The sequence below is a fragment of the Anarhichas minor genome, unplaced genomic scaffold (genome assembly GCF_050575085.1).
Source record: "Anarhichas minor isolate MPS153535 unplaced genomic scaffold, ASM5057508v1 ptg000010l, whole genome shotgun sequence".
In the NCBI taxonomy this organism is placed as follows: domain Eukaryota; kingdom Metazoa; phylum Chordata; class Actinopteri; order Perciformes; family Anarhichadidae; genus Anarhichas; species Anarhichas minor.
The window spans coordinates 31,580-57,259 of NW_027466456.1; the positions used below are offsets into that span (position 1 = coordinate 31,580).

A 25,680-nucleotide genomic window follows, 5' to 3' on the forward strand; every position below is an offset into this window, starting at 1 on the left:
CTCCATGATCCGTACGGATCCCCTTCGCATCTCAACACGCATGTGATCTCTGATAATGTTTCATTGTAAACAACCAATCAGTGTTTAAACCAACAGGAGGAGAGCTAGTAACGTTAGCAGCACTGCTAACGGCTAACCAACTGGAGGAGAGCTAGTGACGTTAGCAGCACCGCTAACGGCTAACCAACAGGAGGAGAGCTAGTAACGTTAGCAGCACCGCTAACGGCTAACCAACAGGAGGAGAGCTAGTAACGTTAGCAGCACCACTAACGGCTAACCAACGGAGGTTCCCTTCAGTTACATTATGAAGGTACATTATAACCTTATCATGATGTGTTCACATGAATATGGAACAGATATTAGAGATGAACTATGAGCTGTTTCACTGGTGCTGTCTTTGTGTGTTTTCACATGAATGGTGGCTTTAACAGACCCGTCACACACAGCTGTGTAGAGATGACCCACTGGTTGTTCTTTTGTTTTAGCTTGTTAAATCTACACATATTTTAATTATTGGTTACGATGAGGACGACGTGTTCTCTTTTTGACTCCTGAACATGTGCGAACACACTGGAGACCTTGGTCTGCCCGAGCATGTGGGAAAAGTCTAAACACTGAAGCTTGAATCATAATACAACATAAACACTAAACCAGCATTTCTAAGGGCTTAAACAGCAACACACCAAAGTGTTTGTACCACAGCTCATGGGTTTACACCGTGCCCACACATGACATGTCCAATGATGTCAAGTATGACAGCGAGGCTCTGGGTTCTGTCAACGTTTCCCTTGGCACAAATCATTTTCATGACCCCACTATGGTTATTTACCACATCATGGCACACATGGTGGGAAAATCTACTCTAACTGAGCCGTGTTGTGGACACACAACGTGGGCCAAAAAGAAGAAACAATCCATCGTGACGACGGAGTTCCACGACGTCCTCGACATCCTGGTCCAAGTTTTTGACGGATCGCATTTTATGGCTTGTCTGTGATCTCATGACGGCTGCTCTCTGAGGAGACGCCTGCCTCTGTGGCACTACAACTCATTAGTTTGAGCTCAACAAGATATTCTGAACAAATTACACTGAAACCAGAGCCAAGCCAAATATACAGACCATGTATTACCAGCTACTTAACACTCTCAAGTTGATGTTTTGAAAGTGTCAATTTACCCAATTCTCCCGTAATGTTTGATGGTAGGGCGGTTGCAATTACCACAGCTTTGCAAAACAGAGCTATGGTCAATTCTTTCCAAAGGATCGCATTATATTTACCAGGCGGCAACCTCCGGTCTGAAAAGTGAAGCCAACGCTGAAGTGTGTTAAAGCTGCATTCTCTCTAGTGTCCACCAGGGGGCGACTCCTCTGGTTGTATAGAAGTCTATGAGAAAATGACTCTACTTCTCTCTTGATTTATTACCTCAGTAAACATTGTAAACATGAGTTTATGGTCTCAATCTCTAGTTTCAAGTCTTCTTCAATACAGCATGATGTTCATTTAGTACATTATGGTCCATTTAGAGTCAAACAGACCATAAAGCAGGGGATGCTTTAGGGGCGGGGCTACACAGTGATTGACAGGTGGCTACCACGGTGTTGTCTGGTTTGAGAGTTGTCCATGTTTTCATCTTACAACTTTCACCCTTTCAGAGTTTTGTAATTGTAACCTTTTTGGTCAACTAACAATTTCTTACTCAGCATTGCACTTAGCTCCGCCCTCTTGTGTCACTTCTGGTTGCAAAAAAACAAAACAGTGACGGAGAAACCAAGCTGAGGGCAGTCAAAAACCAAAAACCAAGATGAGGAAGGTTAAAAACCTGAATGCCGACGGTCAAAAACCGAGATTGTGACGGATAAAAGGCTAATTTCAAGCCCTCAAGCAAGCAGTCCACTGTTGTTTTCTGGTCGCCAAGAACAAATATAACTAAGAACCAACCGTCACGTCCTATATGTCGGCGACAAGTGCTGAAGACAACAAAAATGGAGAAATGAATACATACAAACCAACGGGTTTGTCTTCTGTCCCTTCATGCTGCGGTACTCTACCTTGTGCCGACGTTGCAACCAAAGCGTAAAACTAGTATTCAAGTATTAGCTTAACAATAAAGCGTATTTATATTGAGCTAAAATCAGGATGACTTAAGTAATTCGCATTAAAAAAATCAATGAATCATGTGTCACAGCAGGGGAAGTTGCAGCCGTATTTGGTGGTAAAATGATCGGGGAAGGAAATCTCCAAGGAATCGGTACAAAGTCCTCTGTGTTTAGCAGGTAAATAATCAATGCTGACTTGTTCCTGTGAAGCAGGAAGACAAACAGGATCAAGCTTTCCTGTCTGCGTCCACATTTAAAGGTGTCTACCTCGACTGGTGGCCATCTTTAAGAGATTACTGACAGAGAACACTGGCCGTCTTTAGAGTTGTACTTACATTAACGGGGTTGTTTTATGATTTACACGTTGTACATTCATCACACCAAATTACTCTCCGCTGTGTGAGTCGGGATCGTCGCTCAGGAAACGACTCACCAAACCTTATTTTTTCCTCTCACACACAAAAAGAAAAACCTGCAACAAACAAAAAGCACCTCCCCGTCTATAGAAGGAGGGGACAGATTTACAGCCAGTCGGGGTCAGGGGTCGTCCGGCTGGATGCTTTCTTGGAGTGGTCTTTTCTCTCTTTACTCCTTTCTTTCTTTGAGGTGTCCCCTCGGCTCCCACCCCTCCCCCAGCATTCCTCCCTTTTGTTTATTCTATATAAATACAATCAGACCGGGCTAACTGGCCCACACTGGAAGACATTCTCTGTCTCTGCTGGTTTGTCCTTCACACATACACATGTACGAAAACACACACGCATACAAAGGAGGCTGTTGACAGAGTGTGGTAGGACCACCGTCCTGCCGCCACTCAAACACACACACACACACACTCACATTTTGACACACTAATCTTGTCGACACCTGACAGGAAACACGAATGATTTAAGTGTCTCATGGAATCAGATCAAGAAGCATGACTGAAGCCCGACTTAAACACAGAATATTAGAGCTATGGATCTTTCCAGATCTCACCATCGACTCCTGCCTCAGTACATGGTGGCTCTCATCCAGTCTGCTGAGCTCTAACAGAGGCAAACTACGGCATGAAGCAGAGTGAAACGTGTGGACGATTTGAAAAAGATACAACTCACACAGGACCGCTTTGGAAATATATATTATTTTGGAAATGCTTTCATCCTCTGGGATTTAGTTTATGTCATGATACTCTTCTTCTGAGTTGTCGGGGTTTTAAATTCCAAATCAAAGTGATGATAATGTGAACTCACGAAGGCAAAAGGTAACATGTATTCATGCTCAACAGATAAACACTCAAAGGTTTTTTTGTTTTTCTCAATTCTCAGTGTCTTGTTATAAAAGTTCAAGTTATAAATAAAATGTAAACGCTACCTGTTACATGAATGAAATTGTTTTCTATTCATTAGAAACTTTACAATTAAGAAAATGTATTGCACACAAAATCATTTTCAACAAAACACACAATGATGTTCGACACACTTGGTCTGAAACAGAAGTTTGTTTGTGTGCGATTAATTCCATGTCAATATATTCAGTGAACTGTTGTTTTTGTCACGAGTACTTTCACACAGAACGAGAACATTACGCAGCACGACGTCCGTCAATCGATTCAGAATCTTAGAAGATAAGAATCTCAATGTTTACCGACTGACTATTTGAGGTAACTGAGTTACTAATTAGGACGTCTATGTGGCCTGAAAACGATGACGTGACTCTCCACGACATTTAGTATGTTTTATTTCTGCATAAAAGGTCTGAGCTTAAGAGCTCCGTGAAATGATATGAGATATGATATTCAATCATAAAAACAAAAACAGGACGATGAGGAGAGAACACGAGAGAGAGAATGAAGTTCAGTAGGAGAGAGGGATCGAGGGAGAGTGAATGAGCTTAGAGTCCAAGAAGTGTGTGCGTGTGTGTGTGTGTGTGTGGCCGTGCCAGGTCTCTGCACCAGTCTGTTGGTAAGGAAACACACAGGAATGTGTAGCGTTCCAGTTTAAGGCAGTTTAATGAACATCCAGGGCTCTATTTTCTGTGGCAGAGCAAAGACCGGAGCGAGCGGCGCTGCAGCACCGTGGAACTTCTTAATACCACAAAAACTGCAATAAATAGTCCACTTTTATTTGCTCCAGTCACTGAAATCAGCCGGCGTCTGTGATATTTTTATCCTTTCACCAGTATGAATATTATGTGAATAGAAATGAGGCTTGTGGAATAAAACATTCATTTGATCAGAGCTCCGAGAGACTGTGAGCAGTCTATCTGGCATCTCCAACTAAACAGAGAAAGGTAGGGACGCTTTTATTTTGTAGCCAGCAAGGTAACGAAAACAAGCGTACCCAACAACACGGTGCACATAGAAGAGAGCAGTGAGGTCCTCACGTGACAATATTCACAACTTGAATTCATTTTTATGAAAGAAAGTGAGGATATTTTCCTCGAGGGTTTGTTTGTAGCTTCTTTCCTGTTTCATTTTGTAAGTGTGTCATGTTTGGTTTTACTTCCTGTCTTTGTGCATTTTCCCGCCTTTTTGATTGTCTGCCCCGCCCTGATTGGTTGCACCTGTCCATCGTTGTATTTAGTCCCAGTGTGAGTCTGAGCCAGTTAGTCTCAGTGAGCGTCAGCTCCCTTCACTCAGGCCTTGCCTGGTGTTGTTTGTCTTCCTTTGTTTGTAAAGTCTTTTTGTTCACTACCTCTCAGTGTGTTTGACTCCTGCGTCTGTTGGCAGTGAGCAGGTGTGAAGGTGGTTCACAGCTGAGCGTCATTGCAAAATGCTCAAAAACATACAAGACGAGGTGAGGTGTCTAATCTCCACCCTCATCTTCAATATGCAGTGTGACCCTGATGCTGACGTAGAGACGAACTCTACGTCTCTGGTAGCGGCAGCGACCTGTCAAAATTGGCTTCACGTTTGGTGTGAACAGCATTCAGCGTCTCTAACAGCTGTATGGAGATGTTACTCAACATCTGTCTGGAGGACGGTGGATGTAACAAAGCGTTGGCCTCTGGAGGACCACTGACCTGTGTGGCTGCGGATGTGGACCCTCAGCGTGCCGTTGCTGGCAAACTTCTGTCCGCAGTACGGGCAGATCTTCTCCTTTTCCCCCGTGTGTGTCTATCAGAGGAAATAAACAACAGAAAAAGATAAGCAAGGAATAAGAAAAACATTTGTAACATCCATCCTCACGTCCTTCCTACATGGAAAAGTCAAATGTGATCGACTGTGAAAGCATCCTGAGAGTAGAAACTCTAAACTGTGGACTAAGGTCCGGCTGGAAGATCATTTATCGTCGGAATCATATAGAAATCGTGATACACAATGATGTCGTCTCAATTGATAATAACGGGCACATACTAACTCATGTCTCAGAAAATCAGATTTCTTTGCACTAAAGTCAAGTATTTAATCACACCATGGTAAACAAATCTATTTATTGAATGAGCAGAACACATGTGATATTTGGCCTCATCGTGCAGCCTGATGAGGATAATATGAGATCTGCGATAACGATATCACTTACGATACACAAAGTCAAATCAAAGTGTTCTCTGTTCTTCCTTTCTGCTGCTAAAATACAACACATTACTTGTTCTATTAAATACAAAAAGTGAAAGGAAATTATTCTCAACATTCTTTTACTAACAGATTGAACGTAGATTTTTTAATAAAGTGTATTTTTTATTTATAATGCTCTCTTGCAACCGACTCAAACAATCCCCGAGTGCACCATCGCAGTCTTTCACGATGCTTTTATTGTGAAAATATGCTATATATTGTGCAGCCTTACAACCTCTTTGAACCATTCATAAAAGCATGATCTGATTTTGGTATTTAGTTTCCTGGTTAAAAGCGTCTCCAGAATCTAGATGAACCCGTTAAACGCTGTCTCTGGCCGCTTTAATTCAATCTGCGCCGTCTGACTGATGTGAAGAATAAACTAACGGCCGTTTCCTCCGATAACCCTCAGAGGACGGAGATTCACGTGTTCACGTGACGGCGGATCCACTGAAGCCGGGATCAAAGCACGCAGACCGTGCCGGGTCCAAAGCCCGGGGGAGTAAAGGCCAGGGTGCACGTATGCATCCCCCTCCTCCTCCTCCTCCTCCTCCTCTTCCTCTGCCTCACCCTCCACAGTGTTGAGCTCTGTGGGCTCACGGGCCGCACATGCAGACAGGGAGGAAGAAACATGTGGGCTCTTCCTCCCTCCTTCCCTCCTCTCCTTCACTCCCTCCTCGCTCTGAATTCCTCCTCCTGGCCTGTTATAGATTCCCACAAAATAATCGTCAAAGAATGAGAGGCTCAAACTCGGAGCGACAGTTTCAACAGCAGGACAACAATACAGGACCCCACCCCCCCACTGTGTCCCTCTGACACCTCGGGTGTTTCCTTACAAAGGCTCGACACACACATGCACATTAACACACACACACACACACACACACAAACTAGTCCACATGCATAGGAGCACGTGTGTCCCAGATGGAGCAGCGTTATTTATTTAGCTGTTTGTGCAACAGAGGAAACATCAGCGCTTCACACGCTGACAGCCAGCAGCGTCACACGGGAACCTCATTTATTGGGAGTTATTATACGTTTTTTTAAATATATACAGTATATATATAACATGTATCTGTGTGCCTGTAACTACTCAAAAAGTGCTGTAATTTCACTCATGGGTGAATTTCTTCTAGAGCAGCACGCTGACTGAGGTGAGATTTATCTGGTACAATACATGTGCACACACACGCACACACACACACACACACACACACACCCTCTCATATAACAGTGAGGAGAAAGCATTGGCGGTAACACAAGAGCGCTGCATGAATAGCTCAGGTCTGGACAGACAGCACTACTGTTCATTCTCACCAGCAGCTGCTGACTCCGTTCGGTCCGACTTCAGCAGGAAACTATTCTAATAATCGATTTTTCTTAATTGCTGGTCACAGATTCTCCAATGTGACAGTTTGCTGCTTCACTCTGTCATTTATCATTGAACATTTTAGATACTCTTGTTTTTGGTCGGGTTAAGCAAACGATTTTAAAATTAATTTAAAATAAAAAGTCTGAGTCGGGGGTGAAGGGGGTAATATTCAGAGAAGAAAAAATAATTTCTGAAATAAAATTCGTACATTAACGAGAAAAAAGCTAAATTTGCTCCTAATGAGCATAAATAAATACTTATAATATTGATATGATTTGCACATCTGGCGTCTTTGTGTGATTCATATGTTCTTCTTTCTCTTATTTCTTCCTCCAATGGTTCTTTATTTACCTACAGTAACCTGTCGTATGATTGAATTGATTAATTAAATAAATAAATGTCAGATTTATCTACAAAGAAATATAATTGTTAACTGCAGCCCGACTCAGAATAACGTCAGTAAACTCAGATGTTCAAGTTAAAGCAGTTCCGTATCTGCCTCCATGAACCTTTACCTTTCTATCGGATCAGCGAGCTACGTTAGGTTTGACGGCTGTGAGAACTACGGAACCGTGGCGGAGTATCGAGGTGTGCAGCGAGTAAGACCTCAACGTGTAAACACGGCCAGCGAGCTGTCGTCTCCTCGGCAGCCTGGCTTTGATCAGGGCCAGATCTCTCAGCGGCCCTCCGGACCCCGTGAGCAGCGAGACGGTTCAGCACGCCTGTCTTCAGCCCTACTGTTCGGAGACAAACCCTCCCAGGACATTTTTCTTTTTGCCCTGTGCCAAGAAGCTGTTTGGCTTCAATCTGGATCCAGAACCACACCGGACGTTGTCAGATTCGGGGCTCATAATCTTCGGCGAGATCTGTTCGTGGGCTTTGAAACCCTGCGGAGCTAATGGACTAACTGCCATTTCTAATCAACGGAGAATTGATTTCTAAGCCTTCATGGGCAGCAGCGGTCGGGACGGACGTCCCCGCCAGGTTCTACGGTCCAAGATGTTACAACAGACTCACCGGGGGCGCTTTGTTCTGCCATTAACCCACATGTCAATCTGTTCTTTCAAAGAGAACCTGAACATGAGGCGGCAAACAAAAGAGAGCTCTTTTCCAGAACAACTTGGTTTTTCTGAGCGTTCGCAGCGTGAATAAAGGCATCAACCAATCACGTTGTGCTGAACTGACATATTCAAAATGTTATCTACATTGGGCAACAACACTGAGGCTAACCTTCAGTTCTTACCTTTCACAATAAAAGCCCTGGACATATCACTGTTTGCCAGAGGGAACTCAAATTCACTCATTTCACTAAAAGGAACCTCAACAGGACTCTGGTAGTTCATCGTCTGCCTGCAGGAATCTATTCAAAGTGTTTATTGAAGAAGTGTTGCAGCTGTCGCAAATCTGCATCTCTGCCAGTATGAATAGTATTAATGTGAAATATTCGTGTCTTTTATTGGTCACGCCCCCGGTGTGTAAATCTTTGTTTGTACTCGCGCTTGGCTCCGTAGTGCGACTCTTCTAGTATGAACGGAGGCGTTTGTGCTCTATGAGCTGCTTTATTCTGACACTCCAGAGGCTGAACAAACAAAGACTCCAGAAGACAACGAGTGTAACTCAGAGATATGAACACAGACTGGAGGTGGAACAAATATACACCAACCTCCACTAGAGAGGAGGGATTGTAATCATCTATAAACTCATATCTCATATTCATAAACTACGTTATCACCTTCATAGAAACCCTGTAGAGAAACAAGTCAAGTATTAAATGTGTTCTAAAGAAACTAAGGTTGAATATAAACTATTTGATTTGACTGATAAATATTTACTCGCATGTAGATTTGTCAGACTTCTAAGAACTGATTGTTCTACTTTGTATAATCCTCAGACGGGTAACTAGTGTTTTAGTGTGTCAGTCACGTGATCGCGCGTGCAAAGCCACTTGCGTGCTCCGGCTGCACTACAGTGAGCATAAACTAAGCTTCACACTAGACGGGAGACAATGGAAGCATTTTGCTGAAATAGTTAGTCTGTCATTTATACAGACCAGATACCAGAAAGATGATGACAAGTATATTCTTACAACTTTCTGTAGTTACGTGCAAGATAAGTGTTTCAGTCGACCTCGTTCTGAAAGGTTTCATAAGCTGTTTTCTAACTCTTGGCTCTGAACTGTCTGCGTTTCAAATAGAAAAGTAAAGTGCAGCTTGAACTGGATTCTGGGGACAAAGCAGCAGGCATACAATCACCGTCTGAGATCGAGGTCGTCTGGCTCTTTGTTTCATTCACCTTCTTGTGGCTCTTGAGGACGGACGGAGTGACGAAGGCCTTCTCACACAGGTCGCACTTGTACTTCTTGTGGCCGTCGTGCACCACCTGGATGTGGACGTTGAGCGTGTCCTTCCTCTTGAAGGTGGCGTCGCACTGGTCGCACTTGAATGTCCTCTCACCTGTGGCAACAAGGACAGAGGGACATTAGGAAGAGCCTTTTTCTCCACCTATTGTTGCGCCTCTGAACACACAGTCATCACGCACAGCAAGAGGAGACCCAATTTCACCGGGGCGATTGTGAGGCGAGAAAAAGCACAAAGAGGGCTGTTTCACTGGGCCAGACAAGCCCGAACAATGGTCTTTAGAAAGGTCTGGTTCTGGGTTTTGTCCAACAGAAGTGGTCCTGTATTGTGCATCTGTAGCTGAACACATCCCGGGGGAAACAGAGAAACTAACCGCTCTGCCACATGTTTCATCGGAACGTCAAAATGCTTCTTTTCTTTTTCTTTACAGTGCAAAAAAAACAAAAAACGGCATATTGTATTAATCATTCCACTGACAAGCAGTAAAACCAGCACAGACACAATCTCAGCTGTTCACAGAGCGCTGCCTGATGTTTCCCTTCACGCCTCCGCCGCCCTCTGTCTCCACACAACGGCCTCCATTGTTGGAAAGTAGTTGTTTCCATTATATGGAGATCATTCAATTTCCACAGTTTGCTGTGTGTGTGTGTGTGTGTGTGTGTGTGTGTGTGTGTGTGTGTGTGTGTGTGTGTGTGTGTGTGTGTGTGTGTGTGCTGTTACAGAGGCCTGATGACGGTCAGCTCAATAAACTGGAACACCGTCGAAAGCCGAGGTCCATCATGTTTTATTTTTTTTAATCAAATCCAAACATTCACTTGATGATAATTAATGTCAACGACGCCCTCGCTCACAGAGTTCATTAATACTTGCAGCCGGGTTCCAGCCGTGCGTGAGCGCTGATTAATTTATACACTCAGGATTGTTCTCAAGGTCCCAGAACGCAGAGAACAGCCCACATAGATGAGCCGAGCAGGTTTCATTTGGGAAAGAACCGCACGTACAAACAGATCTGTTCTTCAGTCGCACGTACCAATCACCTAACAGGACTTGTTTTCTTGCAGGGCTCAACAAATAAGAATTCCCAGCATGCCGAGGGGCAAGTAAAACACCACGTTGGTCCAATTTCATACCTCGATAACAATATATATGACGATAAAGGATGTTTTCTGCTCATTTAACAAATAAAAAGTCAAGATGAAGAAAGCACATGATGAAGCCTGCGTTTGATTTTACTCCTGTGTGATTCAAATACCTGACAAACCAACAGACAAGGGAAGTGATATCATGTCCTGCTGACTATGTTTACACGCGTTCACACGAATAGAGTTTAAATATACTTTCCCAGAATTCAAGTCTGATTTTCTGACAAAAGTGAGTTACTACATGTTGTGGTGACGATGTGTTCGTGAAACTCCAGATTAAACGAGACACTAAACTTCTAAACACTAAGAAATAAAAATTGACTTAAAACAAAAAACTGACATCTTGTGTTTAGAATTCATCAACCAAAACTCACGAGTCACGTGAAGGCAACGAAATGAATATTGTTTGTCTTAAAGGTCGACTGCATTCTGACCAAAGCTCATCGATAGGGTTATGAATCATGTGGAGGCGAGCACGAGCTGAGTCAGCGCTAGCTGTGCTCGGTTTGGAGATAACTGAATCGGTAGGTTAGGGTTGTCTTTGCAGTGGGATTGTGTGTGTGTGTGTGTGTGTGTGTGTGTGTGTGTGTGTGTGTGTTCTGAGCGGAACAACAGCTTCAGTTCCCCGTCAGAAAGTTCTGTATTCATAACAAGGTATTTTAGCCGTCTAAAGCGAATCAGTCTCATGGCTTCCCCCACTGACAGGTGCCTGAGGGAGACTTCTGTAGGTTTGGATTATACCGATCATCAAACCTCATGAACAGGCGCCGCTCATCAATACGAAACAAGCGATTTACGGAAAGTTTGTCCAGTTGATTTTTGTGTTTGTTGAACACTCGAACAAACAAACCTCACAGAAAAAAGTGGGAGACATTCAGGAAGAAAATATAAAACTGAGTTCAGAAAAAAGGAGAAACATCGTGATTTGACCTGAAAACGCTGCGACATCTTTCTCTCACTGAGAGACGATCGCTCCAACAGCGACTCACAAAGACGGACGCGTTCATTCAGCGTCTGTTCTCTCACCTGCAGTGAAATGAAGACACACTGGACCCCGTCTAGAACCTGATACGGTCCCGGTGTTAAACGGCCGGCCTCCTGAGAGACGCAGCAGGAAACGCCTCCAGCTTCTACAATCTCTTTGTTATCTGGCTCAGGTCGAGGGGAGAGACGTTTCCTGATCTGGACCCTGAACGCTCCCCGGTGTAGAGTTATGGTGTCATAATAATATGAATGGAGATATCCACAGGGGTACGGATGAGTTGGCTGGCTTTAGCTTTTGAACATTTCTTCTCCTGTGAGATATGAGGAGCGATGTAATTGTAGAAGGTTTGATCAAACTACAGGAGGGATGAAGTCATCTTGTTTAGTTATTGCACTTTATGCATACAACACCATAATAATGTGATGTGATTTTGCATTTTTAACTTAATAATAATAACCTTCTTGACATTTGAACACTCCCTATTAAACATGTTTGTAGTGCAGCAGCTGAGGATACTCACTGTTGTGGATGAGGAGGTGGCGCTGCAGAGAGAAGGGCGTGCGGAACAGAGCTTTGCACTCCTCACACTGGAAGGGTCTCTCCTCAGAGTGGGTCTGCAGAGAGAGAGCGTGGATCAAGCTCCTGTAATGATGTGAAGGCAGCACGAGCAGCTTCACCAGCTTTAGGTTCAAAGTGCTTCTGTTTTGTTTCCCCCCCCCCCTCCCCTCCTCCTCCTCCGTGAACGAACTATCTGTCTGAGTGACACCTCAATCCCAAAAGTAAACATGGGGGACCTCGGGGGGGGCAAGGCCAGAGACCCCACAGAAACCAGCCACCAACGAGACCCTGATTGATTACAGCCTTTCATTCAATATCTCCTCTCAGAAACCAGCCACATAGAATGGTATGAAGACTAAATGTCAGCAGGTCAATGACCCTCTGACCCTCTGACCCTCAGTTCTCTCTGTGTTCTGGATTTCACTGTAATATAAAGTCCTGCACCTAGAAGTAGAGAGAACTACAACATGTATGTTCCGCATTATAACACAGTTAGAATGACATCAATCATAAAAATGTTTTTTAAATGCAAGACAATGAAAACAATGGAATCTATAGATCCAACATTTCTTGTGTGACACGTGTTACTGTGTTGGCAACGGAAATGGAGGCTCGACATGTTATAAATATCGATCTATAGACATTTCTACATCCTCTCCTCTCCCTCCTCTCCTCTCTCATCCTCTCCTCTCCCCTCTCTCCTCTCCTCTCCTCTCTCTCCTCTCCTCTCTCCTCTTCTCTTCTCTCCTCTCCCCTCTCTCCTCTCCTCTCCTCTCTCTCCTCTCCTCTCTCCTCTCCTCTCTCTCCTCTCCCCTCTCCTCTCCCCTCTCCTCTGTCTCCTCTCTCTCCTCTCCCCTCCTCTCTCCTCTCCTCTCTCCTCTCTCTCCTCTCTCCTCTCCCCTCCTCTCTCCTCTCCTCTCTCCTCTCTCCTCTCCTCTCTCCTCTCTCTCCTCTCTCCTCTCCCCTCCCCTCCTCTCTCCTCTCCTCTCTGTGTTCACTTCCTGTAGTTCAGTCAGAGTGTCTCCTCCTTGTAGTCACATGACTGTTGGTCTCAGATGAATCAATCATGACGTCATAGTTTCACACTTTAATGTTTTTACACAATCTGGTTAAAGTGAACTCTTTAGAGGAGACATTTATAATGACAACATGAAGAATAAAATGTTTTAGATGAAATATCATAATTTTAAGCTTTGTTTCGTTTGCTTTTTCTGACAGAAGCGTTTGTCTCACATGATGTGTTCAAGGACCGTCTGAAAGATGAAAACCTTTCCTATCGTGACATATTTACCGGCTTCTGGCCGTGATAAACGGTGTAGTTTTGGTGCCCTTTTAAAGAAAACACGCTTTTCAATCCCGCTGTAGGGATTTCGGGTTCGGAGGGTCAACGTGTGACGTCTGCTCACCTTCTTGTGGTTCTTGTAGACGTTGCGGTGGGCGAACTCTTTCCCGCACAGCTTGCATTTGTAGGGTTTGTCCTCGCTGTGGATGATCTTGTGAGCCGTCACCTGGTCCAGGCGCTTGAAGGAGCGGCTGCAGATCTCGCAGGTGTACGGTCGCTTCTCTGCATTAAGAAACAGACGCATGGCGGTGAGCCGAGAGGGCGGTTCAGAGGCGATGCCTTCAATGACCCGTCTGCTTACCCGAGTGTGTGATCATGTGACGTTTCAGCTGGTTCGTGGAGATGAACTTCTTGTCACATGCGTGGCAGTCGAGTACTTCATGAACCTACAACAAAAGAAGTAAAGAGGGAGCGTTAAAGTCTCTACTTGCTAATCTTTTTTTTTTAACTTCGGGCAAAGATCACGTAAAAGTCGACGGTCAACAGAAACTAAATCTTGTCCGTTTCCATTAGAATGATGTCTTCTGACAGAAAAGCAATTAAAGTGATGAAAAGTTCAATCCTCTCTGCTTCAGAGCAAGGCTCCGATGATTGCTCATTCAGCAGCTCCCCCTCCGTACGGCTACAAGAGCCAACGCTAATGCCGAGCAGCTCCTCTCGTCACGGCCGCCGCTGCAAAACGCTTGTTCAGCTAAATGGTGATAATGGCACATTTAAGCTGCTTCGGAGCCAAACGAGTCATTACGGCAACTCTTGATTGCTCCTCTGTGAGAACGTCTGCGATGGAAGCGAAGGAACACAATATGTGGCATATTTATTATGACACTCAGTTATTATGAGCAGCTTTATTAAATGTGTTACTGGGATAAATAACAGATAAAAAAGTGCAAATCATTTCTGCCGTTATGAGCGACATAGTGAAGAGGCCCCACAGGAGTATTACATCCGCCCATTGAGAAAGGTGTGGAAGTGGAGGACACTGACTCAGAGGCAGGTGAAGGGTTAAACGACGCGCTGCACAACTATGTCACAACCTCCAGGTGACTTTGTGATGAATAACGGCGGGTTGATTCATCTGGATGATAGATGATGACAAAAGAACATGAAGGGTTCACAATCACCAGCAGGGATCATTTACAACAATTAATCCATGAAGAAGAAAAGCACAGTTCTCTATAGATGTTCCTGTTCTTCTGAATTAAACCAGCACATCTTGGACTAGATTGAATGTATTCTGGCTAAATATCTGATACAAATATATTAATTGCACGTACGTTTATTGAAAGTACTTTCAGGGTTCCCACACCTCACACACCGGCCTGTTCCCTCGTCTCGAGAGCAGGATTCTTTTTATGTGTTTCTGGTTTTGAGAAGATTATCTTGATGATGTATCATAAACGTTCAGATTATCTTCTACAATAATCCAGAATACAACGGATAACGCTAACTTCCTGTTGGACTATCCCAGTACATAATGTTTATCGTATATAAACATAGAATCTAATGAAATGGATCGGCACCGTTCTCAGCGCTCCCTGGTCCATCTATGTGGGTCCGTATCCGTATCGGTGCATCTTTAACCTGCATCACTCCATGTAACAGAACTTCATGTGTTAGCCTAGTTTGTGCACAAACGAGTGTAACCTGGAAGCTCCATGCACATGTACAATGATACTGACGACACGCAGCACCAACTTCAAACATCTATTTGTATGAAAACATATGTAAACATATCTGTGATCCATCAATAACGGGGAGAATCCTGACGCCAAGGTTCAGACCTTATTGTCTGCCTCTTCTGTGGGGGTGAGCGAGAGGAAACCAAACCTCCGCTCTGCTCTTTGTCACCCAGAATGCATTAGCAACCACTCGGTCATAAAGACGGCCTGAAAGCGGAGCGGATCCTCCGAGATCCGATGCACAGTATCTGGTTGCTGCTGAACGGGATTTAAAGCAGCGCCTCACCTTTCTGTGTTCCTGTAGAGTCAGAGAGGACGAGCACTTTCTGTTGCATATGGTGCACGTGAGCTTCCGACGTGCGCTCCCTGGAAAGGGAAGAAAAGAAAGAAAACATGTGAAGAATGACCAAACCTGGACTGATAAAGTGGGCAATCGTGACAACGATTCCAACACAATCATCACACAGCCACAGGAGAAAGAGAGCGTAACATCATGTCTCTACTGCATCAGATACACACCTATCATGTCTTATAATCTGCTTATAGCTCCAATAAGCATATGAATGACACGACAATCATTTAGCGTCCAGTGAGATCGACCTTCTTGCTCTTTGCGTGTCATGTAAACACAGTTTAGTCCGACTGACTGCAGTTTAAACTAATGACTTCCTGTTACGTTGTTTCTGAACGTATTTTAAGCCCGAGCGTGATGCTTCCTGCTAACGACGCTGTTTAAATACCCTCCAATGAGATCAGGTTGGAATAATTATATCAATAACCACTCATGAATATTCATAATGCAATATAACAGTAATAAAAACGAATTTAAAGCATTTTCTAAAGACTTATATAAAGATCTATTATCGTAATACTTCATCACTTCTGGTCACTCGAATGTTATTGTTGCAACGATCATAGTGTATTATGATTCCCATGGTTGTAATACATTATAATATTCATATAATGCATTATAAGGAAAGTAAAAATACATCTTACAACATTTTGTTCTCGCATAGATTTCACTTTAGAGCAAACATGACCCCTCAGACTAAATTACAATATTAAAACAGATCATAATGTATTAAACTGTGGGAATAATACACTATGATCATTGTAATAAAGAAATGATGAGGTACTATACTTGACCTTATAACGTTTTTTATAAAGAAGCATTACTATGAATATTTATGATAGCTTATAACTATAATTATAAAGTGCTGAAGCGGATTATAAAACAATATTATGCATTAAAGAGTTACCAAAAGTGTTTTACTGGACACTCGACTCTTTTCATCTTCCCACCATTTTGGTCCACTTATCTGGAACTGAATCGCATGACCCACATCTGACGAGTCTGATCCACTTCCTCCCTCACCCACACACACACACACACACACAGACGCACACACACACACACACGCACACACACACACACACAGCTCTCGTCCCGACCACATCGGTGGAACATAAAGAGCCAGATCATCAGCCTCTGAGATGAACGTCTTACTCTCGGGTTGATACTTGATTCTGGTGTGAGGCGGCTCAGATCCCCGGCTGCCCTACATCCCATCATAAATAGCTATGGAAGTCCAATTATGTAAAGGAGCGAGCCACCCCAGAACACACAGGTCAGCAATTATGTAGCGCAAGTAATTAGAGATGCGTCTCAACATCGCGGAGATTTTAACCGATCGAGGTCAAGTACTGTGACTGCAAGTTCCTCGAGTGCTGAGGCTGCTAACGGACGATTAACTTCATTACGAGACGTTTGGATGGAGGAAAAAACAGAGAAGGAATAGAAATGTGTGCGAGACAGAAGAGGAGACGAACCCGTGTGAACGTTTCCTTTGTGCTTCTTCAGAGCGTCCTTGCTCTTGAATCTTTTGCCACAGCTCTCTGCTTTACAGATGAACCGGGCGTCTCCTCTACAGGCTTCCTTATGCTGCTCAAAGCTGCACACACACACAGGACACCAGAGGAAGAGGAGAGAGCGTTATCTGGCTTAGCAAATCAAATGGCATGTGTGCTTTGTTTTTGTTTGCAGGTAATGAACTCCCTGTGTTACCTGGATATTGAGCCGAAGGTGTTGTGGCAGAGGGAGCACTGGTGCGCTTTGGAGTCGCCAGATGGGTCCAGTGCCTCGGAACAATGCAGAACACTGGGGGGGGATTCAAAAGAACAACAGATGAGGCGTCAGATAGGAAATGAAACAACATCAAGGCCGACGGCGAAAGAACAGTAAATTAAATTGATTAATTAATTTAAATAATTATCAGGTTTGTCGAGGAAAAATACATTAATCTTCATTCATTTTTAATTAAATTTACTAATTACATCGAATTAAAGTAACAGTTCGAGATTTGAAAAGATAAATGTGTTTGATTTCTTGCGGAGGGTTAAATATAAAGCTGCAGCCAGGAGACGGTTAGCCTAGCTTAGCATAACAAACGTTAACAGAAGGGAAAAGCTATCTTTAATCCATACAAAAGGTTAGTTTAGCTTAGCACAGTGACTAAAAACAGGGGGAAATAGCTATATCTAATCTATGGTTACGGTTATTTTAGCATAACGACTGGAAACAGAGGGGAAGAGCTAGCTGTATTCTGTGCTAAAGGTTAGTTTAGCTTAGCATAATGACTAGAAACAGGGGGAAATAGCTATATCTAATCTGTACAAAGGCTAGTTTAATTTAGCATTTGGTATGTAAACAGCTGGCTTTAATCTGTAAAGAAAAAACGGTTATCTTAGCTTAGCATGAAGATTGGAAAATTGTGGATTTGTGTTTTTTTATGGAGGTTTTGTATTATATGGTATCATGGCGACCACAAGAGTTCAGGGAGAATCAAACACACAATATATAACATTTTAAAGCGAAGGTTGATAATCTTCAAAAACACGTTTGTTATATTTCTTAAAATGTTTCATTTTCTCTTTCTCAAGACGACCAACCCTTGCTTTAATTAGTGAGCTTTGAGGTGCTGGTAGGTGGATTATGTCACCATCGGACAGAGCCAGGCTAGCGGTTTCCATCTGTTTCCAAGTCTTTGTGCTAAGCTAAGCTAACTGGCTGCTGGTTCCAGAAGCAAAGAAGTGAAAACCCTTGAAGACTGAATTTCTTCACCTTCACATATAATCTAAAACCTAAATCTATGCCAAATTCGCTGTTGACACATTTCCCCGTTAAGTAAAACGACATTATTACAACGAGTTCAGTGATGGAACGGAGAACCCACTGGCGCTGCAGAGCCTGTCTGACGGGGAACTTCTTGCCACAGCTCTTGCATTTGAACTCCTTCTCCTCTGTGCTGGGCCTCTGGTGCAGACTCTGGAGGTGGGCGGCCAGGATCTCCTCACTGGGGAAGCTGCTCTCGCACAGCAAGCAGGGGTGGTCCTCCTTCTTTATTACCAGTTCTGTAGAGATGTGGCACACACACACACACACACACACACACAATGAGCAGAGAGGCAGACGCGTCTGTTGTTGTTTGAAATGGAGCTGATGAATTCATTTTCTACGTTAAATAATTCCGCTGTACCCATTTCAACAAGATGCTTAGCTTCTTTACTGTTTTCGTCGTCATCTCTGATGACCTCCTCCTCTTCCTCCTCCTCCTCTTCCTCCATATCACTGTCAAGGTACCCTATCAGGAGCTCTGTGTCCGTCTCGATGTCGTCCACGGCCAGGTAAAAGATGTTCTCTCCATCCTGAGAGATAAACAACGTGGTCGGCAACCATTCTGAGACATCGGCAACCTATTCTTGGCATTCCGGCTTTTTCATTGGCAACAACTTTTCAAAGTATCAAAAGAAAAAAAAGGAAAACATGAAAAACTAAATAAATATTCTTTTCAAATTTTTTTGCATTTGTGATGTTAAAATATTTCTGTTAGAGTCAGAACTGGAACCAGAACACGCTGGACCTCGAGTAGGGACGGGAATCAAGAACCACTTCCAGTGGAGAACCGGTTCCATATAGTTGGACACAGTTATTATGAAGGAATTAATAAAGAATAAGACCAATAAGCAGAATCAATAATGGCTTTGGTATCAAAATACCGTATCAGTTCCCATCCCGAGTGCGTTGATGCATTCACTCACAAGCGTCTGGGGTGAAAAGTTCTAACTAACCCGTCAACTTTAAAAACTGACAAAGAACGAATGAATGTGATCGACAAACTGATTTGTGAAGTGTTGGGAGGCGAAGGAACCAGTGGTACTGCAAAACATGTACGACATCTCAATAAGTAACTCCGCCATTCACACCATTTTGATTATCGAGCCAAAGTATAACTGCTGATAAGTACTGAAAAATAAAATGGTTATAATCTATTAATCACAAAACAATAGCAATACCATTAGTATTAATGGTATTGTTATTAACCATTAGTGTTGCAACGGATCATAACACTCACGGATCAGAGTCACAGATCGGATCAGCACAAAAGAAACAACTTAATGTCCATGATCAACATTTTTTGCCGCCGATATCAATGATTGATCATTGATGATCCATATTAACAGACACAGATCCCTTTGATGTTTGATTACAGCATTCTATCCTTTACTTTGTTATCGTCATTTGTAGATTTTGTTTCTTCATAAAAACACACAATTAAAATGAAAAGGAAATAAAAGATTGTATTTTTAATAATTAAAACAAAACTTGTCATTAGTAGTGGTACGATGATGAATAATAATGAGCTTAGAGCTCGTGTTAGGAAGTTAAACAGCTCATAATTCATCTCTAATATCTATTTTATAGCAGAGCCTGAACGCAACATAGTGTAACTGAAGTGAACCTCCGTTGGTTAGCCGTTAGCGGTGCTGCTAACGTTACTAGCTCTCTTCCTGTTGGTTAGCCGTTAGCGGTGCTGCTAACGTTACTAGCTCTCCTCCTGTTGGTTAGCCGTTAGCGGTGCTGCTAACGTTACTAGCTCTCCTCCTGTTGGTTAGCCGTTAGCGGTGCTGCTAACGTTACTAGCTCTCCTCCTGTTGATTAGCCGTTAGCGGTGCTGCTAACGTTACTAGCTCTCCTCCTGTTGCTTTAAACACTGATTGGTTGTTTACAATGAAACATTATCAGAGGTCAGAGACTAGAAACATGACCAATGTGAGAAGAACGCAGCTGACTGGAAGAATCAGCTGTGATGTTCATGATGCAGCTGAGGAGGTTGAACTCATTCCACCCAGTCTGCTCAGCCTGATCGAGGCCGCAGGTCAAAAGCTCAAACCCTTAAAAATGTTGCCATTAACTTCCCCGTCCTTAAAGGTCACGCTAATAAAATCATTTTGTTTTAACTGTGGGATTCTAAATATACATAAATAATGATTAAGAAGAGGAAAGCTGCACAATAAATGTCACTGTTGATGGAACACAGAGCTTTAACACACATGATGACCTTTAAACGACCAATCACTTCAGGCATTGGGGTATTAATGGCAGGAACTTGGACCTTAGACCTGACATCTTCATCTCGTCTTCACCCCCTCCTCCTAGGTTTTTTTCAATCACAATCTGTTTTATCTTTTGCACAAGAGTGCAGGAGGTGAACTTTCCCAGATCTAGTAGGATCTTAATGTTCAGTCCCTCACCGCTGATCATCGTACTGTAACTTATTCAGTTTTTATGTCGTGTGTTAAACTAAACTGGGATGTCTTACACAATGAAAACACAACAAAAGTTACATTTTTCTCTCGCTATGAAGGTTTTCCTGGTTTAAAATTCACATTCAGGGGTTTATTTTACTACTAATAAAACATTTATTTTATACTTTGTCTGTTTACGTCTGTAGATTTCTCCTGAATTCAGGAAAAGTTACCATTAGATAATGCCTCATTTGCATATTTAAACATAACATTTCAGAAAACTTGCAACACAAAAAACAACTGTCTTAATGTCGGTAATCAACTGGTGAAGTTTCCTGGTATATCTAATATATATCTAATATCTATTAGTGAATTTTTTGACCCTATTCACCTGAAGTGTCTTCCCTTAAATATGAAGAAAATGTAACTAAATTCAACATTTTCTGCCTGTATAAGTAGAAGAATATGTGTCTTAGGGGTCTCTTTACAGCCGCATATAAAAGAAGCTCGTCCTGACAGATGTATATCATATCTTTGTCTTTCTAGTCTGTCTTTTTAAGTCTAAGTTTAAGTTATTTTTATGATTCATGGTCCTCTGGGAGGAAATCTACCTGTATGGCCGCCAGGTTCTTCTGCTCCTGTGAAGGCGCCTGGTGGACAAACCGCAGCCAGTTGGCGTGTCGTGGGTTACTAGCATCCAGAATATACAGCACATCTCCTTTACTGCCGCGGACCTGGAAGAAAGAAACAATAACAAGTCTTCTTCTTCTCTCGTGGGTTTGGGTCTCACATCTGAACACAGGCCGGTTACCTCCGAATGTGGCCTCCACAGATAACTACATCACAGCCTTTTATTTCACCGGCTCCCATCAACATGAGACGAGAGTCCCTTTAAGTCAGCCGTGTGGTTAATTGATCTGCAGCTTAATTAAATGTTGCTGTCATGTGATGAATGTACTGTGTGTTTTGTGCAAAGATGTGTTTATTCACCTCCCACATGAGCCGGGTGTCGGAGCTTTCCTCCAGCTCAACGGGAAGCTTCTTCTCTCCGGCGAACGGGCCGAACTTTTCTCCCTTTAGAACAAACGATGTAAACATAAGCACTCATCCAGGATGAATCGTATGAAAACATCTTTCACTCCAGTGGACTGTCATTAACTGTGGGTACATGTACGGCGCTTTAATCACGTTTAAATACGCAATCACGGTTTGTACTTCAGTACACATTTGAGGTACTTGTTCTATACTTGAGTATTTCCATTTTCTGCTACTTTCTACTTCTACTCCACTACATTCATATATTTGACATCGCTTACTTTCAGAATATTAATACAAAATATAATTAACAAACACATAATGACGTATGATTATGGATGAAGAGAAGACTGTGCGCTTCAGCAGCTGCAACATAAATGCATCAATAATTACAATCCAATAATATTACTACTTTTACTTTAAGTATATTTTGATGCGAATACTTTAGTACTTTTACTTGAGTTAAGTTTTGAATGCAGGACTTTTACTTGTAACAAGAGTATTTCTAAACTGTGGTATTACTACACTATTATTACACTATTATCACTTTACAGGCATTTACTGTTTTGTGAAATCAATGTAGGGGGATTACTCTACTGTAATTATATCATTCTTTACTGTAAAAGCACAGTTCGATGCAGTATTACGACAGCAAAATACTGCTACATCACATAACTGGCTGTGAAGTCACAGCTGTCATTTTTACAGTACATTGACTGTAAAAGCATTAAAGTAACTTGCTGTAGCAGTAATTCACAGTAAACATACAGTCAAATATCTTTACAGTGTACTTTTACAACCAGACCTGACCCCCTCTCCCCCCACTGAAGGAGCCATGTGAGTACATCCTTCACTACTGTACACTCATACAACCAGGAGGGGGGGGGGGGGGCGTGGTCAAAATGTATACTTCATGTTGCATTCATGTTGCATTCATGTTCATCCTCAACCTTCTGTCTTCTAGCAGCAGAGCAGCTCACATGAAGAGAACAACTGTGCACACATGCCTGCTCATCCTGCTGACACGTTCACGCGCCTCCTCCTCATGTCTGACAGCAGCTGAGAGGGAAACCGCTGCAACTTCATCAAAGAAGTCACAAAACGCTTCAAATAAGCTCACATGTAGCGGTCGTGTACAGTTTGTGGGCTACTTTGTTGCTTCACGAGGCAGCCTCGCGACCCTTTCTCTCTGTTGCCGACATGAATACATTGTTACGTAGAGAAGCGAGGGGAGCGACTGGAGTCTCTGCAGCTACGTGGCACATCACGTCAGAGCTGCCCCGGGGTTCGAGCCTCACTGAGAGACTTCAGAGGAACAAGACGAGCAGAAAAACTATCTAGAACGCTGAGAACACTTTCTACAAAGTAACAGAACTCGGCTACAAAGTCGCCGAGTCAGAAACAACAAACCTTTTTCACTCGCCTCGCCGTGTAAAGACCGATTCCATCCTGGACCTTTGACGCTTTCAGAGAAAATCTGTCTGGCACGTACATACCCAACATTGTCATCACTCGGAACCAAACGCGCGTTCCCTGCAGTGACAACAGTTGTTGGCTATCGGGTGTGTCAGCGCGAGATAGTGAGCATTGGACGGTTTGGATTTAGGAGCAGATCAAAGTGTCTGTTTGTCCTCGTGAAGCGGCTCCAGGTTGAACTTCTGCTGCTCCTGCTGCAGGACAGCAACGCGGCGCTCTGATTGGTCCAAAGTTTGTAACCAGAAGCTACCTTTACTGTCGGTTCATCCGGTCTGCTTCACTCTCATAGTACACACATAGTACTGTAGTAGTGCTGGAGTAGTACCACAAACCATGCATACTAGTTACTTTGGAGTATTATAAATGATAGCAGTCTCAGGTTAGTTTCATGAGTTATTGGATATGATTTATTTGGGGGGGGGGGGGGTGAAAATAGATCCTTTAGTAAATGCTTTGTAATGAATTTGAGTTATGTATTATACTATTATACTGTGTTTATTGTCATGCATCAATTACCAAGACAATAAAAAGACAATAATGCAATCAAATTCTTTTTTTTACTTTATTGTGTGTTTTGTCTCTTTTTTGCCCATTTATTTACACTGAAAATATGAGTGTAGGGAGGTGGAGAGAGAGTCTGTAACCATAACTGTATATGTACATTTCACAATATTAGCATGTGTGTTTTAATACCACAATATCAATATTTCATTTTTAAGTATCATGGTTATCAATATCACGACACCCCTAATATTATATATTTATCTTTACACACATATCTGAGGAGAACTGGCCAAGTTTTGTTTTGCAAAAAAACAGTTTATGTGAACTAAACATTGTTTTACTACTTAAAGACTTTAAGAGCAAAATCACAGTAGATTAATAATCTGAATATATTAGAAAGTTATTTCCATTGTCATCATACATCATATGAGATAAATACTTGCTGTAAAATGTCCAATGCAGCAGCTCTGATGCACTTCATCATTTCCCTTACTCGGCATTAACCTCTGACCCCTCAGAGTATCTCGATGCTGTGTGTTCTGGCTTGAATGGATCTGTTCTACGATTCAGAAACCTCAATGTGCCAACAAGCAGCAGAGAGGAGGAGGTCCCACTGACCCTTTCAGCTTAAAACCGTCCGCTCAGCAGAAACCACAATGAACCAACAATCAAAGGCTGCTGTTGTTCTTCTGAATCCATGTGAACCAAACCGTCCTTATGATCATAAATACCTGCCCCAGGGATTTATACTTTATTTAGTCAGGAAGTCACATTGAGATTGAGCTCTCATTTACAAGTGAGGACAGGAAATAACTAAAAATAATATTAATAATGCGAAATATAGTAAAATAGCAAATGTATACATAAGGGTAATGGCATTACAAGCTGTTAATAAATGCTTTCTGAAATATCCTGGCAGAGGTTTAAAAAGGGGATCAAATAAAAAAACACCTCAAATCAATAAAACCTGAAGAGATGTTTGTGAATTGCGCTGTTGGTCCCAGTGTGTCCTGTTCCTCTCTGCTCTGTGAATGATTCCACACAGATGGGGCAGTGGTGGCTGGTTTTGGTTAATGTATAATAATCACTACTTTCATAATGCTGGTTATGAATGAATTAACGGTCAGAAGTCCATCTGGTGAGTTAAGTAACTGTAGAGTCATGTAAGTACGACGATGTACACAATGCATGGGTCAGTTACACATTAAACAAAAGCGGTTACTTCCACTCTAGGCAACACATTAGACTAGTCTCAAGAAGTAGAAGTACGCGGACTACTGTCTAATGTAGCGCCAGTTTAGATTTGTACTGAGGTTTGTTTATTTGTTTAAGCTTTCACTGTTCAGTGTTTAAGGCTGAGAAGATGGAGACTCTATGTGAATAGAGTAGAAACATTTAACTCATAGATATCAATATGAAACTTCACCAGTTGATTACTTACTTTAAGACTATCACTTTTTGTATTACAAGTTTCCTGAAACGTTATGTCTAAATATGCAAATAAGAGATTTTCCTATCAAATATGTGCACATTTTCATACATTTCCAGAACATATATTTGAAAAATTGGATAAAGCAGGTTCATAATTCTTGTTTCATGTTGTTGACATATTAGAGTCAAAGGTTTTTACATTAATGATATCTCTTTATATCACTCCATAAACCAGAAAATACTGTCAACAGACATTTAAAAAACATCCATTTCCTCCATGTTTTATTATTAAATGTATAACTGAGTGTGTGAGTGATGTGTGAACAAACCCCTCTGTGTGAACCTTCAGCACACAGAGAGGAATGAACGAGTGAAGTTTGGTGAATGTAAGAGCTGCTGAAGTGGATATTTATCATCAGAGTCTGAGGCCATGTCCACACTACTCCGTTTTTACTCCGTATTTGCTACGTTTACACTGAGCGGCCACACTACGCCGGAGTTTTGGAGCACCCTAAACGGAGGGATCTGAAAACTCCGGCGAGGTTGGAGGTGTTTGAGAACTCCGGGGTTGCGTTTG

At 42.5% G+C, this 25,680-nt stretch overlaps 1 protein-coding gene across 1 annotated transcript in view; it reads right to left on the reverse strand.

Moving 5' to 3' along the window:
- Positions 1-23,201, reverse strand: part of prdm5 (PR domain containing 5) — a 37,152-nt gene extending 13,951 nt beyond the window's left edge. The window contains exons 1-13 of the mRNA XM_076088518.1: positions 23,103-23,201; positions 21,648-21,731; positions 21,269-21,391; positions 18,608-18,776; positions 18,305-18,482; positions 17,137-17,229; positions 16,902-17,023; positions 15,358-15,437; positions 13,694-13,778; positions 13,457-13,614; positions 12,013-12,106; positions 9,301-9,461; positions 5,102-5,195 (exon numbers count right to left, since the gene is read on the reverse strand). Coding sequence (XP_075944633.1) covers positions 5,102-5,195; positions 9,301-9,461; positions 12,013-12,106; positions 13,457-13,614; positions 13,694-13,778; positions 15,358-15,437; positions 16,902-17,023; positions 17,137-17,229; positions 18,305-18,482; positions 18,608-18,776; positions 21,269-21,391; positions 21,648-21,731; positions 23,103-23,201 — 1,540 coding nt within the window. The remainder of the gene's footprint in view (positions 1-5,101; positions 5,196-9,300; positions 9,462-12,012; positions 12,107-13,456; positions 13,615-13,693; positions 13,779-15,357; positions 15,438-16,901; positions 17,024-17,136; positions 17,230-18,304; positions 18,483-18,607; positions 18,777-21,268; positions 21,392-21,647; positions 21,732-23,102) is intronic.
- Positions 23,202-25,680: the final 2,479 nt, after the last annotated feature.